This window comes from Teleopsis dalmanni, chromosome 1 (assembly GCF_002237135.1).
Source record: "Teleopsis dalmanni isolate 2A chromosome 1, ASM223713v2, whole genome shotgun sequence".
Lineage (NCBI taxonomy): Eukaryota > Metazoa > Arthropoda > Insecta > Diptera > Diopsidae > Teleopsis > Teleopsis dalmanni.
Window position 1 is genome coordinate 213,220,122 of NC_051846.1, and position 17,353 is coordinate 213,237,474.

The 17,353-nt window shown below is 32.4% G+C and overlaps 6 protein-coding genes across 7 annotated transcripts in view; 4 read left to right on the forward strand and 2 right to left on the reverse strand.

The window, feature by feature from the left end:
• The window catches only part of LOC119671840, a 35,542-nt gene extending 28,601 nt beyond the window's left edge, over positions 1–6,941 (forward strand). For both annotated transcript variants that reach the window (XM_038082651.1, XM_038082650.1), the window contains 5 exons: positions 2,702–2,861; positions 3,006–3,133; positions 3,940–4,087; positions 4,305–4,427; positions 5,304–6,941. In XM_038082651.1, the coding sequence (XP_037938579.1) occupies positions 2,702–2,861; positions 3,006–3,133; positions 3,940–4,087; positions 4,305–4,427; positions 5,304–6,571 (1,827 nt within the window). In that variant the 3' untranslated portion in view covers positions 6,572–6,941. The remainder of the gene's footprint in view (positions 1–2,701; positions 2,862–3,005; positions 3,134–3,939; positions 4,088–4,304; positions 4,428–5,303) is intronic.
• A 1,589-nt stretch (positions 6,942–8,530) lies between these two features.
• LOC119671846 (protein-serine O-palmitoleoyltransferase porcupine) lies at positions 8,531–10,178 on the forward strand. The gene is made up of 2 exons (XM_038082657.1): positions 8,531–8,592; positions 8,669–10,178. Exon 2 carries the CDS (start codon positions 8,675–8,677, stop codon positions 10,106–10,108), a length of 1,434 nt encoding a protein of 477 aa, XP_037938585.1. The 5' UTR covers positions 8,531–8,592; positions 8,669–8,674; the 3' UTR covers positions 10,109–10,178.
• Positions 10,179–11,641: 1,463 nt separating this feature from the next.
• Positions 11,642–12,342, forward strand: LOC119671848 (TM2 domain-containing protein CG11103). The gene has a single exon (XM_038082659.1). The coding sequence runs from the start codon at positions 11,658–11,660 to the stop codon at positions 12,261–12,263; it is 606 nt and encodes a 201-aa protein (XP_037938587.1). The 5' UTR covers positions 11,642–11,657; the 3' UTR covers positions 12,264–12,342.
• On the reverse strand, positions 12,339–14,029 carry LOC119671847 (cathepsin B). Its single transcript, XM_038082658.1, has 5 exons — positions 13,751–14,029; positions 13,432–13,695; positions 13,054–13,185; positions 12,964–12,999; positions 12,339–12,905 (listed from the first exon to the last, which is right to left on the reverse strand). The coding sequence occupies exons 1-5, from the start codon at positions 13,874–13,876 to the stop codon at positions 12,438–12,440; spliced, it is 1,026 nt and encodes a 341-aa protein (XP_037938586.1). The 5' UTR covers positions 13,877–14,029; the 3' UTR covers positions 12,339–12,437.
• A 953-nt stretch (positions 14,030–14,982) lies between these two features.
• Positions 14,983–16,608, forward strand: LOC119671849 (syntaxin-16). Its single transcript, XM_038082660.1, has 3 exons — positions 14,983–15,226; positions 15,399–15,532; positions 15,603–16,608. Exons 1-3 carry the CDS (start codon positions 15,143–15,145, stop codon positions 16,432–16,434), a joined length of 1,050 nt encoding a protein of 349 aa, XP_037938588.1. The 5' UTR covers positions 14,983–15,142; the 3' UTR covers positions 16,435–16,608.
• On the reverse strand, positions 16,449–17,348 carry LOC119671850 (RNA-binding protein pno1). The gene is made up of 3 exons (XM_038082661.1): positions 17,158–17,348; positions 17,006–17,099; positions 16,449–16,945 (listed from the first exon to the last, which is right to left on the reverse strand). Exons 1-3 carry the CDS (start codon positions 17,346–17,348, stop codon positions 16,532–16,534), a joined length of 699 nt encoding a protein of 232 aa, XP_037938589.1. The 3' UTR covers positions 16,449–16,531.
• Positions 17,349–17,353: the final 5 nt, after the last annotated feature.

The following is a 17,353-nucleotide window of genomic DNA, read 5'->3' on the forward strand; positions in this document are numbered from 1 at the left end:
AAATTAAAATATTTTTATTCTGCGATCATTTGTAATCTAGTTTTTGAGCGAAAATATTATAAAAATTAAAGTGAGTGCATTTTGTTAACCATGGGAGGGCGCACATCAATTGAAAAGCGTGAGTTAGTGTTGGAGTACTTTAAAAAGGGAATTCCCCAGCGTAAAATTGGTGAAATGGTAAATATAAGCTCTTCAACAGTTCAACACATAATTGAACGCTTCGTACATGAAAATCGCATAGAAAATAAGGGACGAAAGGCTCCCAATAAAATTTTTACAGAAAAAGAATCGAGGTATTTGGTAAACCAAATTCAAAAAAATCCAACAACTAGCGCTCCAAAGTTGACAGACATGGCCAAAATAGATTTTGGAAAAATTTGTCATCCTGAAACCGTCCGCAGAATATTGAGAGAATCAAATTTCAATGGAAGAATAGCTGTAAAGAAACCTTTCGTAAGTGCAAAAAATAGAATTAAAAGGTTGCAGTTTGCACGAGAGCATTTAAATAAGAGTCCAGCATTTTGGCGAAATGTACTTTTTGCAGACGAAATCAAAATAAACTTATTTGGATCAGATGGAAGATCTTATGTATGGCGCGAAGTCAATTCTGAGCTCAAACCACAAAATTACGTGCTACCGTAAAACACGGAGGTGGTAATGTTATGGTTTGGGCATGTATGTCATCAAATGGAGTAGGAAATTTGGTCTCCATCGAAGAATCTATGAATAAAAATATTTACTTAAAGCTTCTTCAAGAAAATTTGATTCAAAGTGCAACGAAATTGCAGATTGCAGATGATTTTCGCTTTTACCAAGACAACGACCCTAAGCACAAGTCAGCATTAGTACAAACGTGGTTGATATGGCAATGCCCACACATTGTCCAAACTCCTGCACAATCACCAGACTTGAACGTTATTGAAAATTTGTGGTCCGTTTTGAAGACTAATATCAGAAAGCATGACATCCGCAACAAATTTGACTTAAGAAACGCTTTACAGCAAGAGTGGAGTAAAATTAGTCCAGATTATACCAAAAAACTGGTTGATTCCATGCCAAAAAGGCTTCATGCTGTTATTACTAATAAGGGATATCCAACAAAGTACTAAGTACTTAGAATTAGTCCGGAAGTTTGTAAAAATATTAGTTTTTTTGATGTTGCATCATTTAAGCTGTGACATGAATTTTTCATTTGGTTTTGGTTTTTGATGCATTACTAAGGAATGGAAGAAGATTTTTGGGTTATTTTTTTTTTAAATGAATAAACACACTATAAACAATAACTCTGCATACTTTGTTTTTTTAATTTTGCAAAATATTTTGAAATAAACAACATTTTTCAAAAAATTTTTGCTTGCATCAAATAAGCTGTGAGCCACTGTATTTGACGTATTGTTTCAAAAATTGGAGCAAACTACATCAAAAATTTTCTTCCGGATTTGTAATTAAAAAACTTTTTTTTAAAATTTTGTCTTATATAAATACATAATTGGGTTTGTCAAATGAGTTACTTAAACTTGGTAAAAATATTCGTATTATCCGTGAACATCACATAAATTTATATTTATTGATATGTTGAAGAGCTAAGATCCAAAAAGGAAATTGTTTAATGTCATGTCAATTTCACATATTAGATGCACTACACCACTTTTTTCTCGCCTGGATACGCAAATAAACCGTTAAGAACATTATCTTTAAATGCACAGAATCACAGCTATTTTCCAGGAAAAAAAGTATGTGAGTGCACTACCAAAGAATGCAATTCCGCACATACTGAGCAGCCAATTGCAGTCGCAAACCCGTAGTTGGGGCTACTTACCGCAAGCCAAATAAAAATCAGAAAATCTGTTACCGAAGCACAAACGGAACAATGTCGGTCCGCAGCGATGGTACAGACAAAAAGACTCAGTGCATGGCACAATCGAAAGACTACATTGGAAAAAATCTATGGAGAAAAGCTTAGAAAGAAAATTTTACAATGAGAACTTGTTTATCTTTTGAGTTATGGAGCAATTGTTTATGCGTTGCTTTCGTCTAAATTTTTTATCTATAATTTACAATTAAAAATGTTCAAGTGAATGCGGAGCAAATGTTTAGAATGTAAAAAAAACTTGGCTTAGATTTGTACGCATACTTTTATGGAATATATTTTTTACTACTTTATTAGCCTAAGTATTTTATAATTCAAACGTTTGTCTTGATGTGGTTAGAGAAATTAACAGACCGCTTTGCACATGTACACTTCAACCAACTTAGATACAACTGTATGTGTACTGATTAGATATACTATATAACAAGGAAATCGTTTAGAATTGTTAGTGGCGCAAAATGAAGGCAACGAAAACTTACGCTGTGACTGTTCTACGGTTGCAACGAATGTGAAGAAAATCATTGCTCGTTTCAATGGCTATTGCCTGGCGTTTATAATTTTAACAAGTGCGATATAATTGTTAAAATAATAGACACTGAGGTAAACGGTCTATTATTCACAAGATCAGCATATCAGCAGATCAATAGTTTAGTGTGCCACCTGCAATCTTCACATTTTTTCCGCTTACAACTTAAACTGTTATGTACATTCTAAACTTTTAATTGCAATATACAACACAATTAATTAAAAAATATACATATTTATATATTTATATATTTAGTTTATGTTAATTCTCTCACCTAATAATGTATGGTATTTTTCTTTTTGCAGCTTCGTATTAGTTTAGTTTTAGCTGGTAATGAATTGTGGCCCGTTGAGCGGCCGGAAGGTATGCCAAACATAGTCTCATTAGAAGTGATGTGCGGTAAAGACCACATGGATGTCCATTTAACATTCTCGCATCCATTTGAGGGTATTGTCAGTTCAAAAGGTAAGTTTCAATTCGAAAGCCAATTATTTTGTATAAAATATATAAAATGAAAAGATTTATTAGTTTTGCTTTTAAAAGGAAAATTCAACTTTGACTTATTATCAATTTTTCTAATTTTTAAACTTTTTCTTCTATCAAAAACAGGTCAACATAGTGACCCGCGTTGTGTTTATGTGCCTCCATCGACAGGCAAAACGTTTTTCTCCTTCAGAATATCGTACTCACGTTGTGGCACAAAACCAGATTTACATGGACAATTCTATGAGAATACGGTAAGTAGCTGAGCATTGGTGCAGGCAGCAATTTTCAATTTGACTAAAATGATTAATTTGAAGCAATTATTCTAAAATCGACATACCAGCTGTCGAATAGGATAAATGAAAAATGCATTCCTCGCCATCGAACAAGCTAAAATGGACATAAGACTTGATACTAAATTTATCAAAAACCATGTATATATGTATATATTTATATGTATAATATCTCAGCACACACATTCTTCTGAAACCAACAACATCTCTCTCTCTTTTCTTAGCCATTTACAATACCTTGAATACATTTAACATCATCGCACAAGAATATGATGTCCTATATAAAAAAAAAAAATTTTATTGACTGATAAATACTTGGAATTACTAAAAAAATTTTAAAATTTACTTGTCCCTAAAAACTCTATATATTATATATCCAAATTGTTTAAAACTGAGTTCTATAAACATTTATAATATTCTATCAATAATAAAGAACCAAAAAGATGAGATAATGTTAAACAGTTTTCTCTACTAAATGTAAATAATTGATCGGTTCAGATACACCAACACATAAATTAGTTTTAACTAATTTACCCAACGAATTTACTATATTTGAGTTTCTGATAAAAATTAAGAAAATTAAGAATATATGTTAAAGCAACCATGCTTTAGTACAAAAAACCTGAGATGATTATTAAATCTGCCGATTATATATTTCGCGTTCACTGCTATTATAATTGCCACAACATAAATAAACATTTACTCACTTATTGTTATTACTTTTTAATATCATTTTCATAAAATAATTTTAACGTTTCTGCACTCAGGTTGTGGTCCAATACGACAAAGATCTGCTTGAAGTTTGGGATGAAGCGAAACGTTTACGTTGCGAGTGGTTTAACGATTATGAGAAAACAGCCTCAAAGCCACCGATGGTAATTGCTGATTTGGATGTAATTCAACTTGATTTCAGAGGTAATTTCGAACAAATGTATCAGTAATTTTATTGATTTAACGATGGTCAGTTCAAATAAAAACAAAAAGTTAAACGAATTTACAAGGAAAGGTAACTCGCAATACTCATATGCGTAATTTGTTGCCTTTAAGTTTAACATATTTTCATTGTGAAAAAAAAATACAATTAAAGATTTTATCAATATATAATAAAAATCATTCTCATTATAAACTTTAGGCGATAATGTCGACTGCTGGATGGAAATACAACATGGCAAGGGTCCATGGGCACCTCCAGTAAGCGGAATTGTTCCACTGGGTTCTACTCTGACGCTTGTTGTGGCCATTAATGATTATCGCGGTAAGTAGATCAATCAAATAAATTTATTAAAATAAATGTTTTTTAACAGCTATTTTTATAATATTAAAAAAAAAATTAAGTCAAGATCACACTATGCAATTTTTGGTTTACAAATTATAACAGTTCAAGTTAGTATAACAGTTAAAAACTATGCGCGATTAATTCTTTCAACTGATTTGCATTTTTTGAATTTACTCCATTTATTTAAAAATAAACTGGAAATAATTTTATGATAATTATTTACTTATTTAAAAATATTTTAATATATATATTTAACAGAACGAAATAGAAATATATTTATCTGGTTCTAATTTTGGGGAACGATATTCTTTTCCGATTTTTGTATGCTTTCAGACCGCAACTTTGCCTTATTTAAATGTTTCTTCAGTTCTAGTGATATTTTCCTAGAAGTTTCATTGTTGAGAAGGAAATCTACTGCCCTGTTAGGAGTTTTAAGTAACTCTTTAAGTGCTGATCCTGCAGAGTTAATTATCTTTTGTTGTTGATCTAGTTGTTTTTGTTTTATGAATGCGGCAGCCGGACTTTGGAAACTATTTTGTAGATTCGAAACAAATGTTAATTCATCTAAATTAGCCATATCGAAACCAAGTGGATATAATAAACAATTAACACCACCCAATAACACAGCCACTACTACAAATAACTTGAGCTTCATTTTTGAACTTTAAATCTGAAATGACTAAAAGATTCTGAATTGTTCTATTTAATAGCTTCGTTAAAAAATTTTAATTAGATTTTCCAAAAAGTAACATTCAAGATTAGATAAAAAAATGTATTAATTATGTCTTTTAACAATTTATCGATAAGTATTTGTTAATATAGTGGTTTTAATTTGTTTTACTTTTTATCTTACAGGTGAGTTTGATATGCGAGTTAAATCGTGTGTTGCTTCAGATGGTTCCGGTCATATAATCAACCTCTCGGATGAATTTGGTTGTGTGCTTAGACCAAAAATGATATCACGTTTCTTGAAAGCACGTGCACCAGATGAGCGAGCAACTGTTATAACCTATGCATTTTTCCATGCGTTCAAATTCCCTGATGCTCTGAGTGTTCACATCAAATGTAAAGTCGAAATTTGTCGCCATGGCTGCCTTGATCATTGCCAACTAACTGGTAATGTAAACGAACGAAAAGACGTTTTAATAAATGATGCCATTAGCAATCAGAATGACTTGATACCAGAGGAAGCTACACATCAAATGGCTGCACCAGAAGGAGGTGCTAGTGATCATGATATATTTTATGATGACATCATACATAATCGCAAGCAACTCTCTTCTATAAACAGTGGTATTGCAAATATACTTGATCAATTTAATGTGCATGAGAAAAATGCAAATTTGCAACCACGCCCAGTCCATGAGGACACTGAAGAAGCTGACTTAGATACACTATTTGGCGATGATGAACTTGCTGATTTGGATGAAGCTCAATATATGGAATTGAAAAAGAGTGGCAAATTCCCACATGGTCCCAGATTTTTCGAAGCACAAAAACGCATAGGAGTACCGATGGCTGGACCACGTTCACTCGAACCCAAGTCCGAAGATGATATACCTCGACCAATATATCAACCAGAAACAACAGAGTTTAAACACTTACCAGAAGAACTTATAAATGAAAACAAACTAAACAAAACAAATAAAATAGCAGAAAGCCAGCAACATGTCCAGCAAACAAGGCGTCGTAGATCAGTAATTATTTCGGACAGAAAAGCACGTAGCGCTGATGTTGGTGTGAGTGGTCTATATGATGTTATATCTGAAGCTGATCTTGCATTTTCGCCAGATTCAAAACAAGAAGCAGTTACAGTATTTCAAGGCAAAATAAGTGAAGAAGTAGTGTATGGAATTTGTATGCCCGTACCTGGATTCAGCATTCTTTTTATAGTTGTTATATCAGCTACGATAGTCTCAGCCTTGATTGCTGGCTCATTGTTGTATCGCTACCAATTACAAAAGGAAGCGTTAGAAAAGCAAACGCCAATTCCTGTCCCTGGTACATTTGCGTCATGGATGACTTTGCGACTTTTCCGCATGCGACATATGCAAAACCAACAAAACCAACAACAACAGGAACAACAGAGACAGCAGGCATTGCCACACGAGACGGTGCAATAACTATCTATATCTCATAAAATATCGAATACAAAGAAATTATGACTCAAAATTGTTGACTGATACAAATTTTTTTAATATTAAAACTCCCACACTTTTTATGAGCTATTTTTTTAATTGGGTGTAATGAGCGCGTTACATACTACAACTCTCGGTGCTTTAATTGGGGTGCGTTTAATTCTAATTACAGAAAAGGACTTCATAAGAGGTTTTAAAACTGTTAGAGTTCACAGTTAGTCTTATTTTTACTTTTAAGCTTCGCTAAATCAAATTAGGTTCAAATAATATTTATGAGAAAAAATATTTTCAATAAAGAACAAATATTTTTAATGGGTTTAAAAATGTATATTGACATATATTGCAAATTACTACCTATAAGTCAGATATTTATTAAACTTTTAAACTAGCATAAATTCTAATTTATTACTTTAACAATAAATGAAATTAAATAAGTTACAAAAGTCGTTTTTACTTTACTTAATGGATATTTTTAAATTTAGAGATATTTATATTAATATGTATTTATATTCAGAATATATAGAATTTACGAACCATCAGTATCCGTTCAACAGAACTTTAACGGTATAAGAAATATATTGCACAATAAATGATTTTCCTCTTCCCAGAATACATCTGTTGCAATATTTCGCAATCTAAAATATACTCGGACCATAAAATTATTCGAAATAAACATGATGGCACCAATAGCCCACCAAAAAATAATATCGTTAAAGATGAAATTACAATATGGTGCAACAATATACAATAAAAAGTGGACATAATCTCTTAACTCGTAGGGAATCATATTATTAATTCTTTTAATTCTCCTTGCGAAACATTATATATAATTATATATAAGGGGCATTGTGACGATTCTCGGTAAAGTGATAAACTTGTTGATGCTTTACTAAATACCAAAAAAAATTATCAGCCCAAATAATTCTTAAACTCGGTAAGTTTTTGTAATTTTACAAAAACAAATATACATAAAATTTTATTACTTTACCGATATACTAAGTATATTTAAATAATCTATTATTGAATTTGAATTTTTGGTCGAGTATTTTATAATTTCTCATAATTTACTTGTATTTCCAAGTTCTTTGTGTCTCTCGTTATTGCACATGTGATTATATCAGTGATAAGTCGGCGTAGATGTAAGTTGAGTTTATAACATAAATATATTTCGTAATAAACCTGATGGTAATTCTATAATTTGTTTACCCGAATACCACAATAATAAATAATGAAAAACCAGTAATACTTTTGTGTGAAATTTCTTTGTTATGGTTAATTTGACTGTTTAGATAAAAGTAATGTTCAATATTATATTATGTTTTATAAGTATGTTATTTTTTATTTAAATATTATATATATATCAAAAAAATTTTTGAAATCTATAAGCAAAAGAATTTAAATTATGTTATAAAAACTGCTTTACAAAGGACAATGTGTTTGTTTATGCTTATGATCTTTGCCAACGTCTTACAATAATTCATCTTAAATAATTCATTTCACTATTTCAGAAATAATTTTGAATTTTTCAAATTAAATTTCACCTTAATGATTTATTTTTAATTGAAAAATGTTGAATAACTAGTCTCACCATTTTGAATTTGTGGCAAACATGTAAAGTATACTATATTTTTACAACTAATATTTTAATTTTATAAGAACAATTAAAAAAGAAAGAAATAATAAAAAAACAATAATTTAGTATATACATCAATTCCATAAGGTAAATATATGTTTGCTAATACATTATTTAATTGATCAGTTAATTTATGTAAGCAAACAAGTTTGCATTATTTGTTATTATAAACAAAACACAATACAATATTTACAAAAAACCTATAAAGCAAGAGTACTTCTGGAGTAAATTTGGATTTATATCAAAAAACAAAAACATCACATTTTATTGTGAATTACAACTAGGAAGAAGTAGCAGCGACTGTAAACTTTTTTATTTTGACAAGTATTTTCGCCTGTTTGTTTACGTATGGAAAAGCGGCGGCATATTAAATGTAAATCTGAGAAAGTTAAATATAATTTTATTGAGAAATATATAAGTATTTATATGTATTTCTAATTTGGTTGAAGTTCGAAATGGATTACTATTATGAAGACTACAATTATGATAACAACTACATAGATTATGATGACGAAGACGTGGAGCTTTTTCCTTGGACATTTCAAACAACATTAAGCGAATGTATTATACCATCTGGAAAGCAAATTTTAAGCTATATCGGCACACTAATCGGTTGTTGCTTGGTTTTTCGTTTTGTGTGTTCAATTGCCAAGCACCAACAACGCTATAAAGTGATGCATATGGTGTCGTTAATAACTGGATTTGTTGCTTTGTTCTTCACACTAGGTTTTCAGTGCTTAATCGTCGTATTTTTGTGTCTAATTTCATACACCACAATGCTTATTGGTCAATATTTCAATTGGCGCTCATATGGTCTCAAATTGACAATTACAACTATTGCAAGTCATATTCTTTTTGAACTGCTGTGGAACAAGACAGATGAGTGGCAACGAATTCGAGGTCTGCAAATGATTTCTGCAATGAAAATAATCTCGCTGGCATTTGACTTAAAGCAGAATGATAAAAATGAGGAAAATATATCTTCTATACCAGGGTTAATACCTTTCTTTGGATATATCTTCAATCCAGCAACAAGTGCACTAGGTCCTTGGATATCATACAGTGCATATTTACGCAGCATACAATTTGTACATAAGGGTTATCGTTGGCTCTATTGGACTGTCTTAAATGCCGTACTGGCCATAGCTTTTTTAAGTCTGTCTGACTGTTTGGTACCAATTACTTTGTCGCATAGTTCATGGAAATGGATGCTTACATATAGAGATGCGTTATCAGTACGTTGCAGTCAATATTTCATATGTTTTCTTTCCCAAGCCACTGTAGCTGCTGCTGGCATTGTACCGTATAACGATGGAAGACCAAATAGTGCTTTAGGTTACTTAGTATGCAAACCATGGGAAATCGAATTTCCACGATCACTTACATCTGTAGTAAGAAGCTGGAACCTGCCAATGCATAAATGGCTGAAAATCTACATGTTTCGTCCGATGCATAATCGCTATAAAAATTATTTAATAGCAATAATATTTACATATATTGCATCATCGTTACTGCATGGCGTCCACTTGAAGATTTATTACGTGCTGTTTTCACTTGGATTTTTTGCAATTACGGAAAATATGTTAAGATTAAAATTGGCAACAATATTTAACGCGTGTGTCGCCGCCAATCCATGCCAGAAACCTTGTAAGTATAGGAATTGCTATAGCTACGGCTGGAATAGCAACACCCTCATTGTGGCTGTAATTAATGTGATATTTAGTATCTTAACCACTGTACACCTGGCTTATCTTGGCGTTATGATGAGCGAAACAAACTTGGAACAACGAGACAATCATTTCACTAATTTGTTGACGAAATGGCACAATTTATACTTTTTCAGTCACTGGTTTTATTTCGCCAATTTGTTATTTTATTATATTATATAGTTGATATCTATCCAAATGATCTGAAGTTGTGTTATAGTATTACAGTATTATATTTTGTATTATCATTTTATAGTGCACTATAAAAAAAAAATTGTGTGTGCTTAAAAAATATATGTACTTAAAATTAAAAAAATAACTTTTATTTATAAGACTTGATTATATTCACTGAATATATTGCTTTTCTAATCTGTATAGCAGTGCATGTCTAACGTTATAAAAAATTGATTCAGCATACACTTCAATTCAATACACGTTATACTAAAGGCCTCTTGAGCTCAAATAATGGCCTGCAGTGATATTACGGATTAGCATTTTTCATATATAGACCAGAATTACCGTATTGGTTTGCGTACAATCAACGCTGAAAGGTACCACTCCCTCGTTTAAACGAATGATCCTAATCCCTGATTTTACAGAATGACTCTGTCAGGTCGGCAAGTAAACGACCCCCAAAGATTTTTAATATACTAATAGTCAAAAACAGAAATTGACAAAGAAAGCGGAACATCGATTTGTCCTACTCTTCAGAGGCACGACCACGACAAAAGTCATTTAAGGATAGGTCTAGTCCAACAGCAAGTCGTCTTAGTACACGGTCATCTTATTAATGGAAGGAGCATCCTGTTTAGTTCAAGCGGTTGATCGCTACGTTTCCTGTCTACAATTTGAAACAAATAAATCTAGAGATCTGACATGAATTTATATTTGCCCAGGTTTTTTGGATATACTTAGATATTTTTGTTCAATTTGTCAGCTTAAATGTTTCAATATCCGAAAAAAAAATTTCAGAAAGCACAGTACCTGGCAATGTAAACTTGTCGACCTTGCAGCTACCCGAGACGTCCCTATATCTAGGTATCCATGTGATTTGGACGCTGACATGCTCAGTTCGAGAACGCTCAACACTCTTAAATTATAACGCTTACGTTCTAATGCTTACCATAGATTTGATGGCAGCTTGGCTATCCGAGAAGATTACCGTAGTTACATTGGGGATCTTGTGCCACATGATCCATTTTGCTGCGTATTGAATCGCAATTACTTCTGTCTGAAAGACACTGCGATGGTGAGGGTATCGAAGCGATTAGATTAGCATTAGACCGAAATATAGGAAAATGCGCCACTGCCAACTTTTCATCTAAATTCGTCTTCGCTGCGTTTGCTAGTTATATTCTGTGAAGGGCCATTAACTCATTCACATTTTTCAAAATCATGTGAACAGTAAAAATTGTGCTTTATTTATGTTTCTAAAGTCACATGGTATAATAAATATACTTGTTTTCAGGAAAATAATGTAATATCGGAAGACAATTTATAATACGCGTAGTAAAATAATTAAAAAAAAATAATATGGTTTTCGTTTTAATATATTCTGAAACTCAAATAACTCTCTAACTTAAAAAAATTTTATAATATATTAATAAATTGAAACCTCTTACTGTATTCTAACAATGCATAAAATTGTATGAAAGACCCTGTTTTTCTGAAATGCAATCAGCTGTTTCTTGAAAATTGTTTTCTTGTTGACTTGAAACATAAAAAGTTGAAAATGAGGAGAATTCACTTAATTTCTTTGTTGTCGTTTATATTAATAAATCAGGCTACTAATGCAATACAGGCGAGAAGTGATAAGGATATACAGGCACAAAGCATAGTTCCACATCCGCTACAGCCTTCGCTAACTTCTGCACCATCAGACTTTAATCCACTTGGTCCTAAAGTGATGTGTTCATTCTTATCACGGGACTTCATTGAATGCAAAGATCCAATAGATCATCATAATAATAAGACAGCAAAAGCAGAAAAAGGCTATGGCTGTCTACGTTTCGGCGGTTCCACATATGAAGAAGTTGAGCACACGAAAGTGCAATGTACTGTTTTCCAAGATATTGATTGCTATGGTCCTCGAACATTTTACCGTGATGGTGTACCATGTATACGCTACTCGGATCATTACTTTGTGACTACACTAATATATAGTATTCTTTTGGGATTTCTGGGCATGGATAGATTTTGTCTTGGACAAACAGGCACTGCGGTCGGTAAGCTTCTAACCGTTGGTGGCCTAGGAGTTTGGTGGATTATAGATATAATATTGCTTATAACAAACAATCTTTTGCCGGAAGATGGTAGCAATTGGAATCCATACGTATAAGTTTTTCTTTATATATGTATATGTATATATTTTTAAGTTTTGTGATACTAGAAAATAAAGTCTTAATGTTAATAAATTTATTATACTAATTTATATCATTTTTATTTGCAGCTAAAACAAAATATATGAATGATTTGATATACAATATTTTTAATATGATTTAATAATTAAATTTTATTTAGGCAAGCCCGCAGATATTGAGTCTTCAATTCCGCAATGGTTTCGTCCCCGCAATATTTTGAAATAGCCATTATTGCCCCAGTCAGTATTCCATGAATTAGCTATTAGCCAATAAGGTATACTATTTTCTACTCCCCAACCCAAAATACGGATAGCGTGACCTCCTAGGGCTTTGCCGTGCACATGTTGATAAACACCTTCTTTGTACAAAATCAAATCTTCATAGACTGTAAAAGCGCCCTCGACTGGACCATTTGTTTGGATTTCTTTCTGAATCATGTGCACATTATTTTCAATGGAATACGCCTTTGAACCAAAGTGCTTATCGTTTTCATAAGCTACATTATAACTTCCTTGACATTTATGTTGGCAACGAGGTGTATTGCCATGTTCCCCATCACAAGCTGGACGAGATCCATTCACATGATGTTCGCATGGAGCAATTTCATAAGGACGACAACCCTATAATATAAGATTGATTTTTTATTTTTTGTTACTTATATTAGTGTTATATACAAACCTGATCGGAACCATAAGGACCACCACTGACTATACCCTATTAAAATCACCTAATTATAACATTTTTTTTACAAAATGAAAAATTCTATACCTTGCGAGTCCAATAACTCCAAGCAGCACCTGGAAATCCTCCATTACAACCAAAACCACAAGTATGACAACAGGAAACTAAATCATCAGCAGAGAAATGGAAATTTATTGTTCCATTCGAATGTATACACACCTAAATAAAGATTTTTATTTATTTAATAATTAGCATTAAATAAGTTCAAATTATTTCGTTCAAAGTGAAAACAAAAACTTGATTGCATGACTCAAGCAAAAACAAAACTTACGCGTTACACTCAATTATTATCAATAACAATTATCAGTCATTTTCGCCTTTGTTTAATTTTTGTTTTTATAATACAATCACATTTTTCGTTAATCTAGTATTGGTGTAGTCTAGAATCGTGCATCTGATACTTACACGGTCGGACATTGCTTCAACTGCACCAAATGCCCAGCATGAACCGCATGAACCTTGGTCGCGTATTTCAGAAATCGTTGGGCAATTTGGCCAGGCCTTTCGTGCGTCAAAGTCCGTAGGTACATCGTCTTCTCCAGATGCAGCGTATAGTTCTTCCATTACATGTTTCTTATCAGGTAATGCAAATTTATGCGCATCAGGGTGAACTCCCATCAAGCGATGAATGTGAGCCTCGGGTATTGACTCGTGAAAATTGCGTCCAACCTTTTGAAACGATTTCAATCATATAAATACTTTGGAAATCCAGTTAAGTACTCACCGTCCAAGTTTTAGCTTTACTGCGCACAATTTCCATAAAATCATCCGATAGTAATGGAGGATCACTATCTGCGTTCACAGCAAATAATGCACAAAAAATGCATAAAGCAAAAATATATTCTTTCATTTTTAATCACTTTGTATAATATATGCGTATTTAAATATAATTTGAAGTCGACAAACCAACTAAATCGCAAACTCACTGCAATGAATCAACAAAGTTCTCCTACTAAAAATCGTTAAGGTTGCTGAAATATATTTTCTAGCGGCAGAGCGCATATATTCATACTCTACCAGTTTGATGCCGTGCTAGCACATTCAAGCATTGTTTGACAACTTCGCAGTCAAAGATTATGACTAGAAACGAAAATGAGACTTAAGAACTCTCATTATTAAAAAAAATTGGTATTTAACACATACAACATCGTAGATATATTCAAATATTTGTTACAAAACAAATTCGTTATTCGTTGCTGGTGAATAAAGTACCATGCTGTGAAACAGTCAAATAATGTCGAAAAACTGACAAAAAGATGTTAATTGCGTTAATTTATATTTCTAACTTCTTATATGCCTATGTCGATAAAAATCAAAGTTCATTTACACAACACAAGTAATTATAATTTTGGTTATAATTTCGCTCGTTTGGAATTACGATGAAATTGCAGGATGTACAAAATCAAAGTAAAACCAAATTCATATATGTACCAATATTGTAAATAACTCACATGTACTAAAGTAAAACAAAATTATGACCTAAAATTACACCAAAATTACAAAAACAAATATTATGTTCTGCTGGATTCACATGAAATTTTGTTTCTAATTTTAGCTGCCATGTTTGTAATTTCAGCTGTCAATTGTTGTTGCTTTCAACCTATTTTTATATCAATTTTCATATCAAACAGTTAATTAGGTGTCCTATTAAAGTCCTGTAATGAAATCAAACAACATTCTGTACTGTTTTGTGGAAAGCATTATTGCCCATACTCTTGTAATACTTAATATGAAATAAATTAAAGGGATAACTGTTCACACAACGCACAAACTTCAAGTAAATTAATGGTGGACAGTTTAATTAATGTGTGAATAGGTTAGCAACAGTTCCTGTACAAGGCTTGACAGCTGATGACGCTTCACTGTGGAAGAGCCGCTTCAGAATTAAGTTTTACTGCGAATATTTTCTGCTTCTTCAATGGCCTTACACTTACATCTTTGATTATTGTGAATTTCATTACTCACTGAACAATCGCTGAAAAATGTTTGTAGTTAACATATTGTAATTTGCAATTGAAAATATTGTTAATATAACTCAATAAAGATTTATTTGCAAAGTTAGTTCTTCGATATTTATACAGTATAACGTTTTTTCGGGCAGAATTGTTAACTGAAAATGTCGTCAAGAAATTTAACAGAAGTTTTTGTAATTATGCGCAACAATGCATCAAAAAACCGAAATCTGTACACAGATGAAAGAGTATGCAAATAATTTGTTCTTAACATAGTCAAGAGCTTTAATTTGATTTCTTTATATAAACTACAGTTCATGCATGAATTCTTATATATATTATATCTGTGTTGTTCATTGTAGAGCTGTGTTGCTTTCTTCTCTTTAAATCACTATCTATTTTTAATATAATTTTAAATAGCGGGACAGTGATGCTGAACGTCTATTAAAGCACTCAATTAGAGAAGCGGAGGAAGGCTTAGAGCTGCGAGATGATTATGGATCGCCTCCAGTGTGGCTCGACAAATTTGAAGAAGCCCAATATACGATGTCCAAGTATGTTAACTATTGTTTCATGAAAATCATTTTTTACAAATCGTTAATTTTCTTTCATTACTTTCATTAGAATAAAGCCGAAGTTGGACGAATTAGGCTCACTGCATGCAAGACATTTGTTGCGCCCAACATTTGATGAAAATAGTGAAGAGGAGCATGATATTGAACAACTTAGTCAAGAAATATCCAAGCTTATAACTTCCACACATCGTCACATTCAGTGTATACGTTCCAGTCTAGAAATCGGTAGCAAAATAGAGCAAAGACTTACTGCAAATGTGATAACGTGTTTGCTATTGGAGTTACAAGAGTTGACAAATAAATTTAGGAACAGCCAAAATACTTATGTGCGACAGCTTACATCCCGTGAGGAGCGTTCACAGAAGTATTTTGAATCGAATGATTTTACTAACGTCGACTTGCGATCAAATGCAACAGAACGCGATAATTATGTGGAAACATTTGACAATTTTTTGCAGCCGACATCATCTAAATCTTCTACTACGGCTTATCTCTATGATAATGAATCAGATCAACAAATTGATGAACACTTCCAAAGACCAGTCTCTAGTCGTATGACCCAACAACAGTTGCTATTATTTGAGGAAGATAACACTCGTATGGCATTACATCGCGAAGAAGAAGTATCCAAAATTGTTAAATCTATATATGATCTTAACGACATATTCAAAGATCTGGGTCAAATGGTCCATGAACAAGGTACTGTGTTAGATCGCATTGATTATAACGTTGAGCAAACTCAAACAAGGGTCTCGGAGGGATTAAAACAGTTACACCGTGCAGAAATGTATCAGCGTAAAAACCGAAAAATGTGTGTCATATTTGTGCTGGCTGCAATTACTTTATTCTTGTTGTTGTTATTAATTTTCACGAAACTGTAAACAAATATTCTTTGTATTTGTTATATTTATTTATATATATATATATAATAGAAAGTTATAAACATAAATGTAAATCTGCAAGTGTTGTTAATGGTTATCACATCCTTTCCGACAGCCTGCTGGCTACAGATCTTAAGTTGCCATACACTTTGTTAGGTGGCGAGCCCAAAATTAAATTACATATCGCTCTGCGCGCTAGTTGGATGTTTTGATAGCTGCCAAGTATGTGAATCTTACTGTCGGCTAGAACTATGCGGGTTTTTGTAACATTTTCGATCGTGAATTTTGTCCGACCACCCTTTCCAGCCAAACGACCTATTGCGCGGCTCATGTGATCTCCTCGCAGTGTTTTAACGTCTTTAATTTCGAAAGTTTCTATAAATAAGTCCTCCAAACGCAGAAGTGCTAAAGCATCATCTATGTCAAAGCCGCAAAGGAACGCTTTGACAAAATCCGCTCCCTTTTGTAAGTTTGATATATCTGGTGTCTCAGGACTGACGCGAATTTCAACCTATGGTGCATAATAATATATATATGCATAAGTGTATCAGGTTTATTTCTATATAAATACCTGTCTAGCTCTCATATTAAAACGTATTTGCAATTTCATATTCTCTACAATTGGTGTAAATATTTTCATCCAATTCTCCTTTAAAGACGAATATCTAAACAATATAAATGAATATGGATGATATATAAAAACATATAAAAATATTATTTTACCTATGTGGAGGCACTGAAAGTTTTCTTGTTTCACTTCTCTGGCGTTTGGGTTTCGGTCCTTGTGTTGACTTTTGAGAGCATTCCTCGTTGACAAGTAGTTCATCAATTTGCATTTCTTCATCGTTGGCTAACCGCTTCTTTCCTTTTTTAACTGGCAGAAACTTATCAATTTGTATATTTTCGATTTCCATTTTTC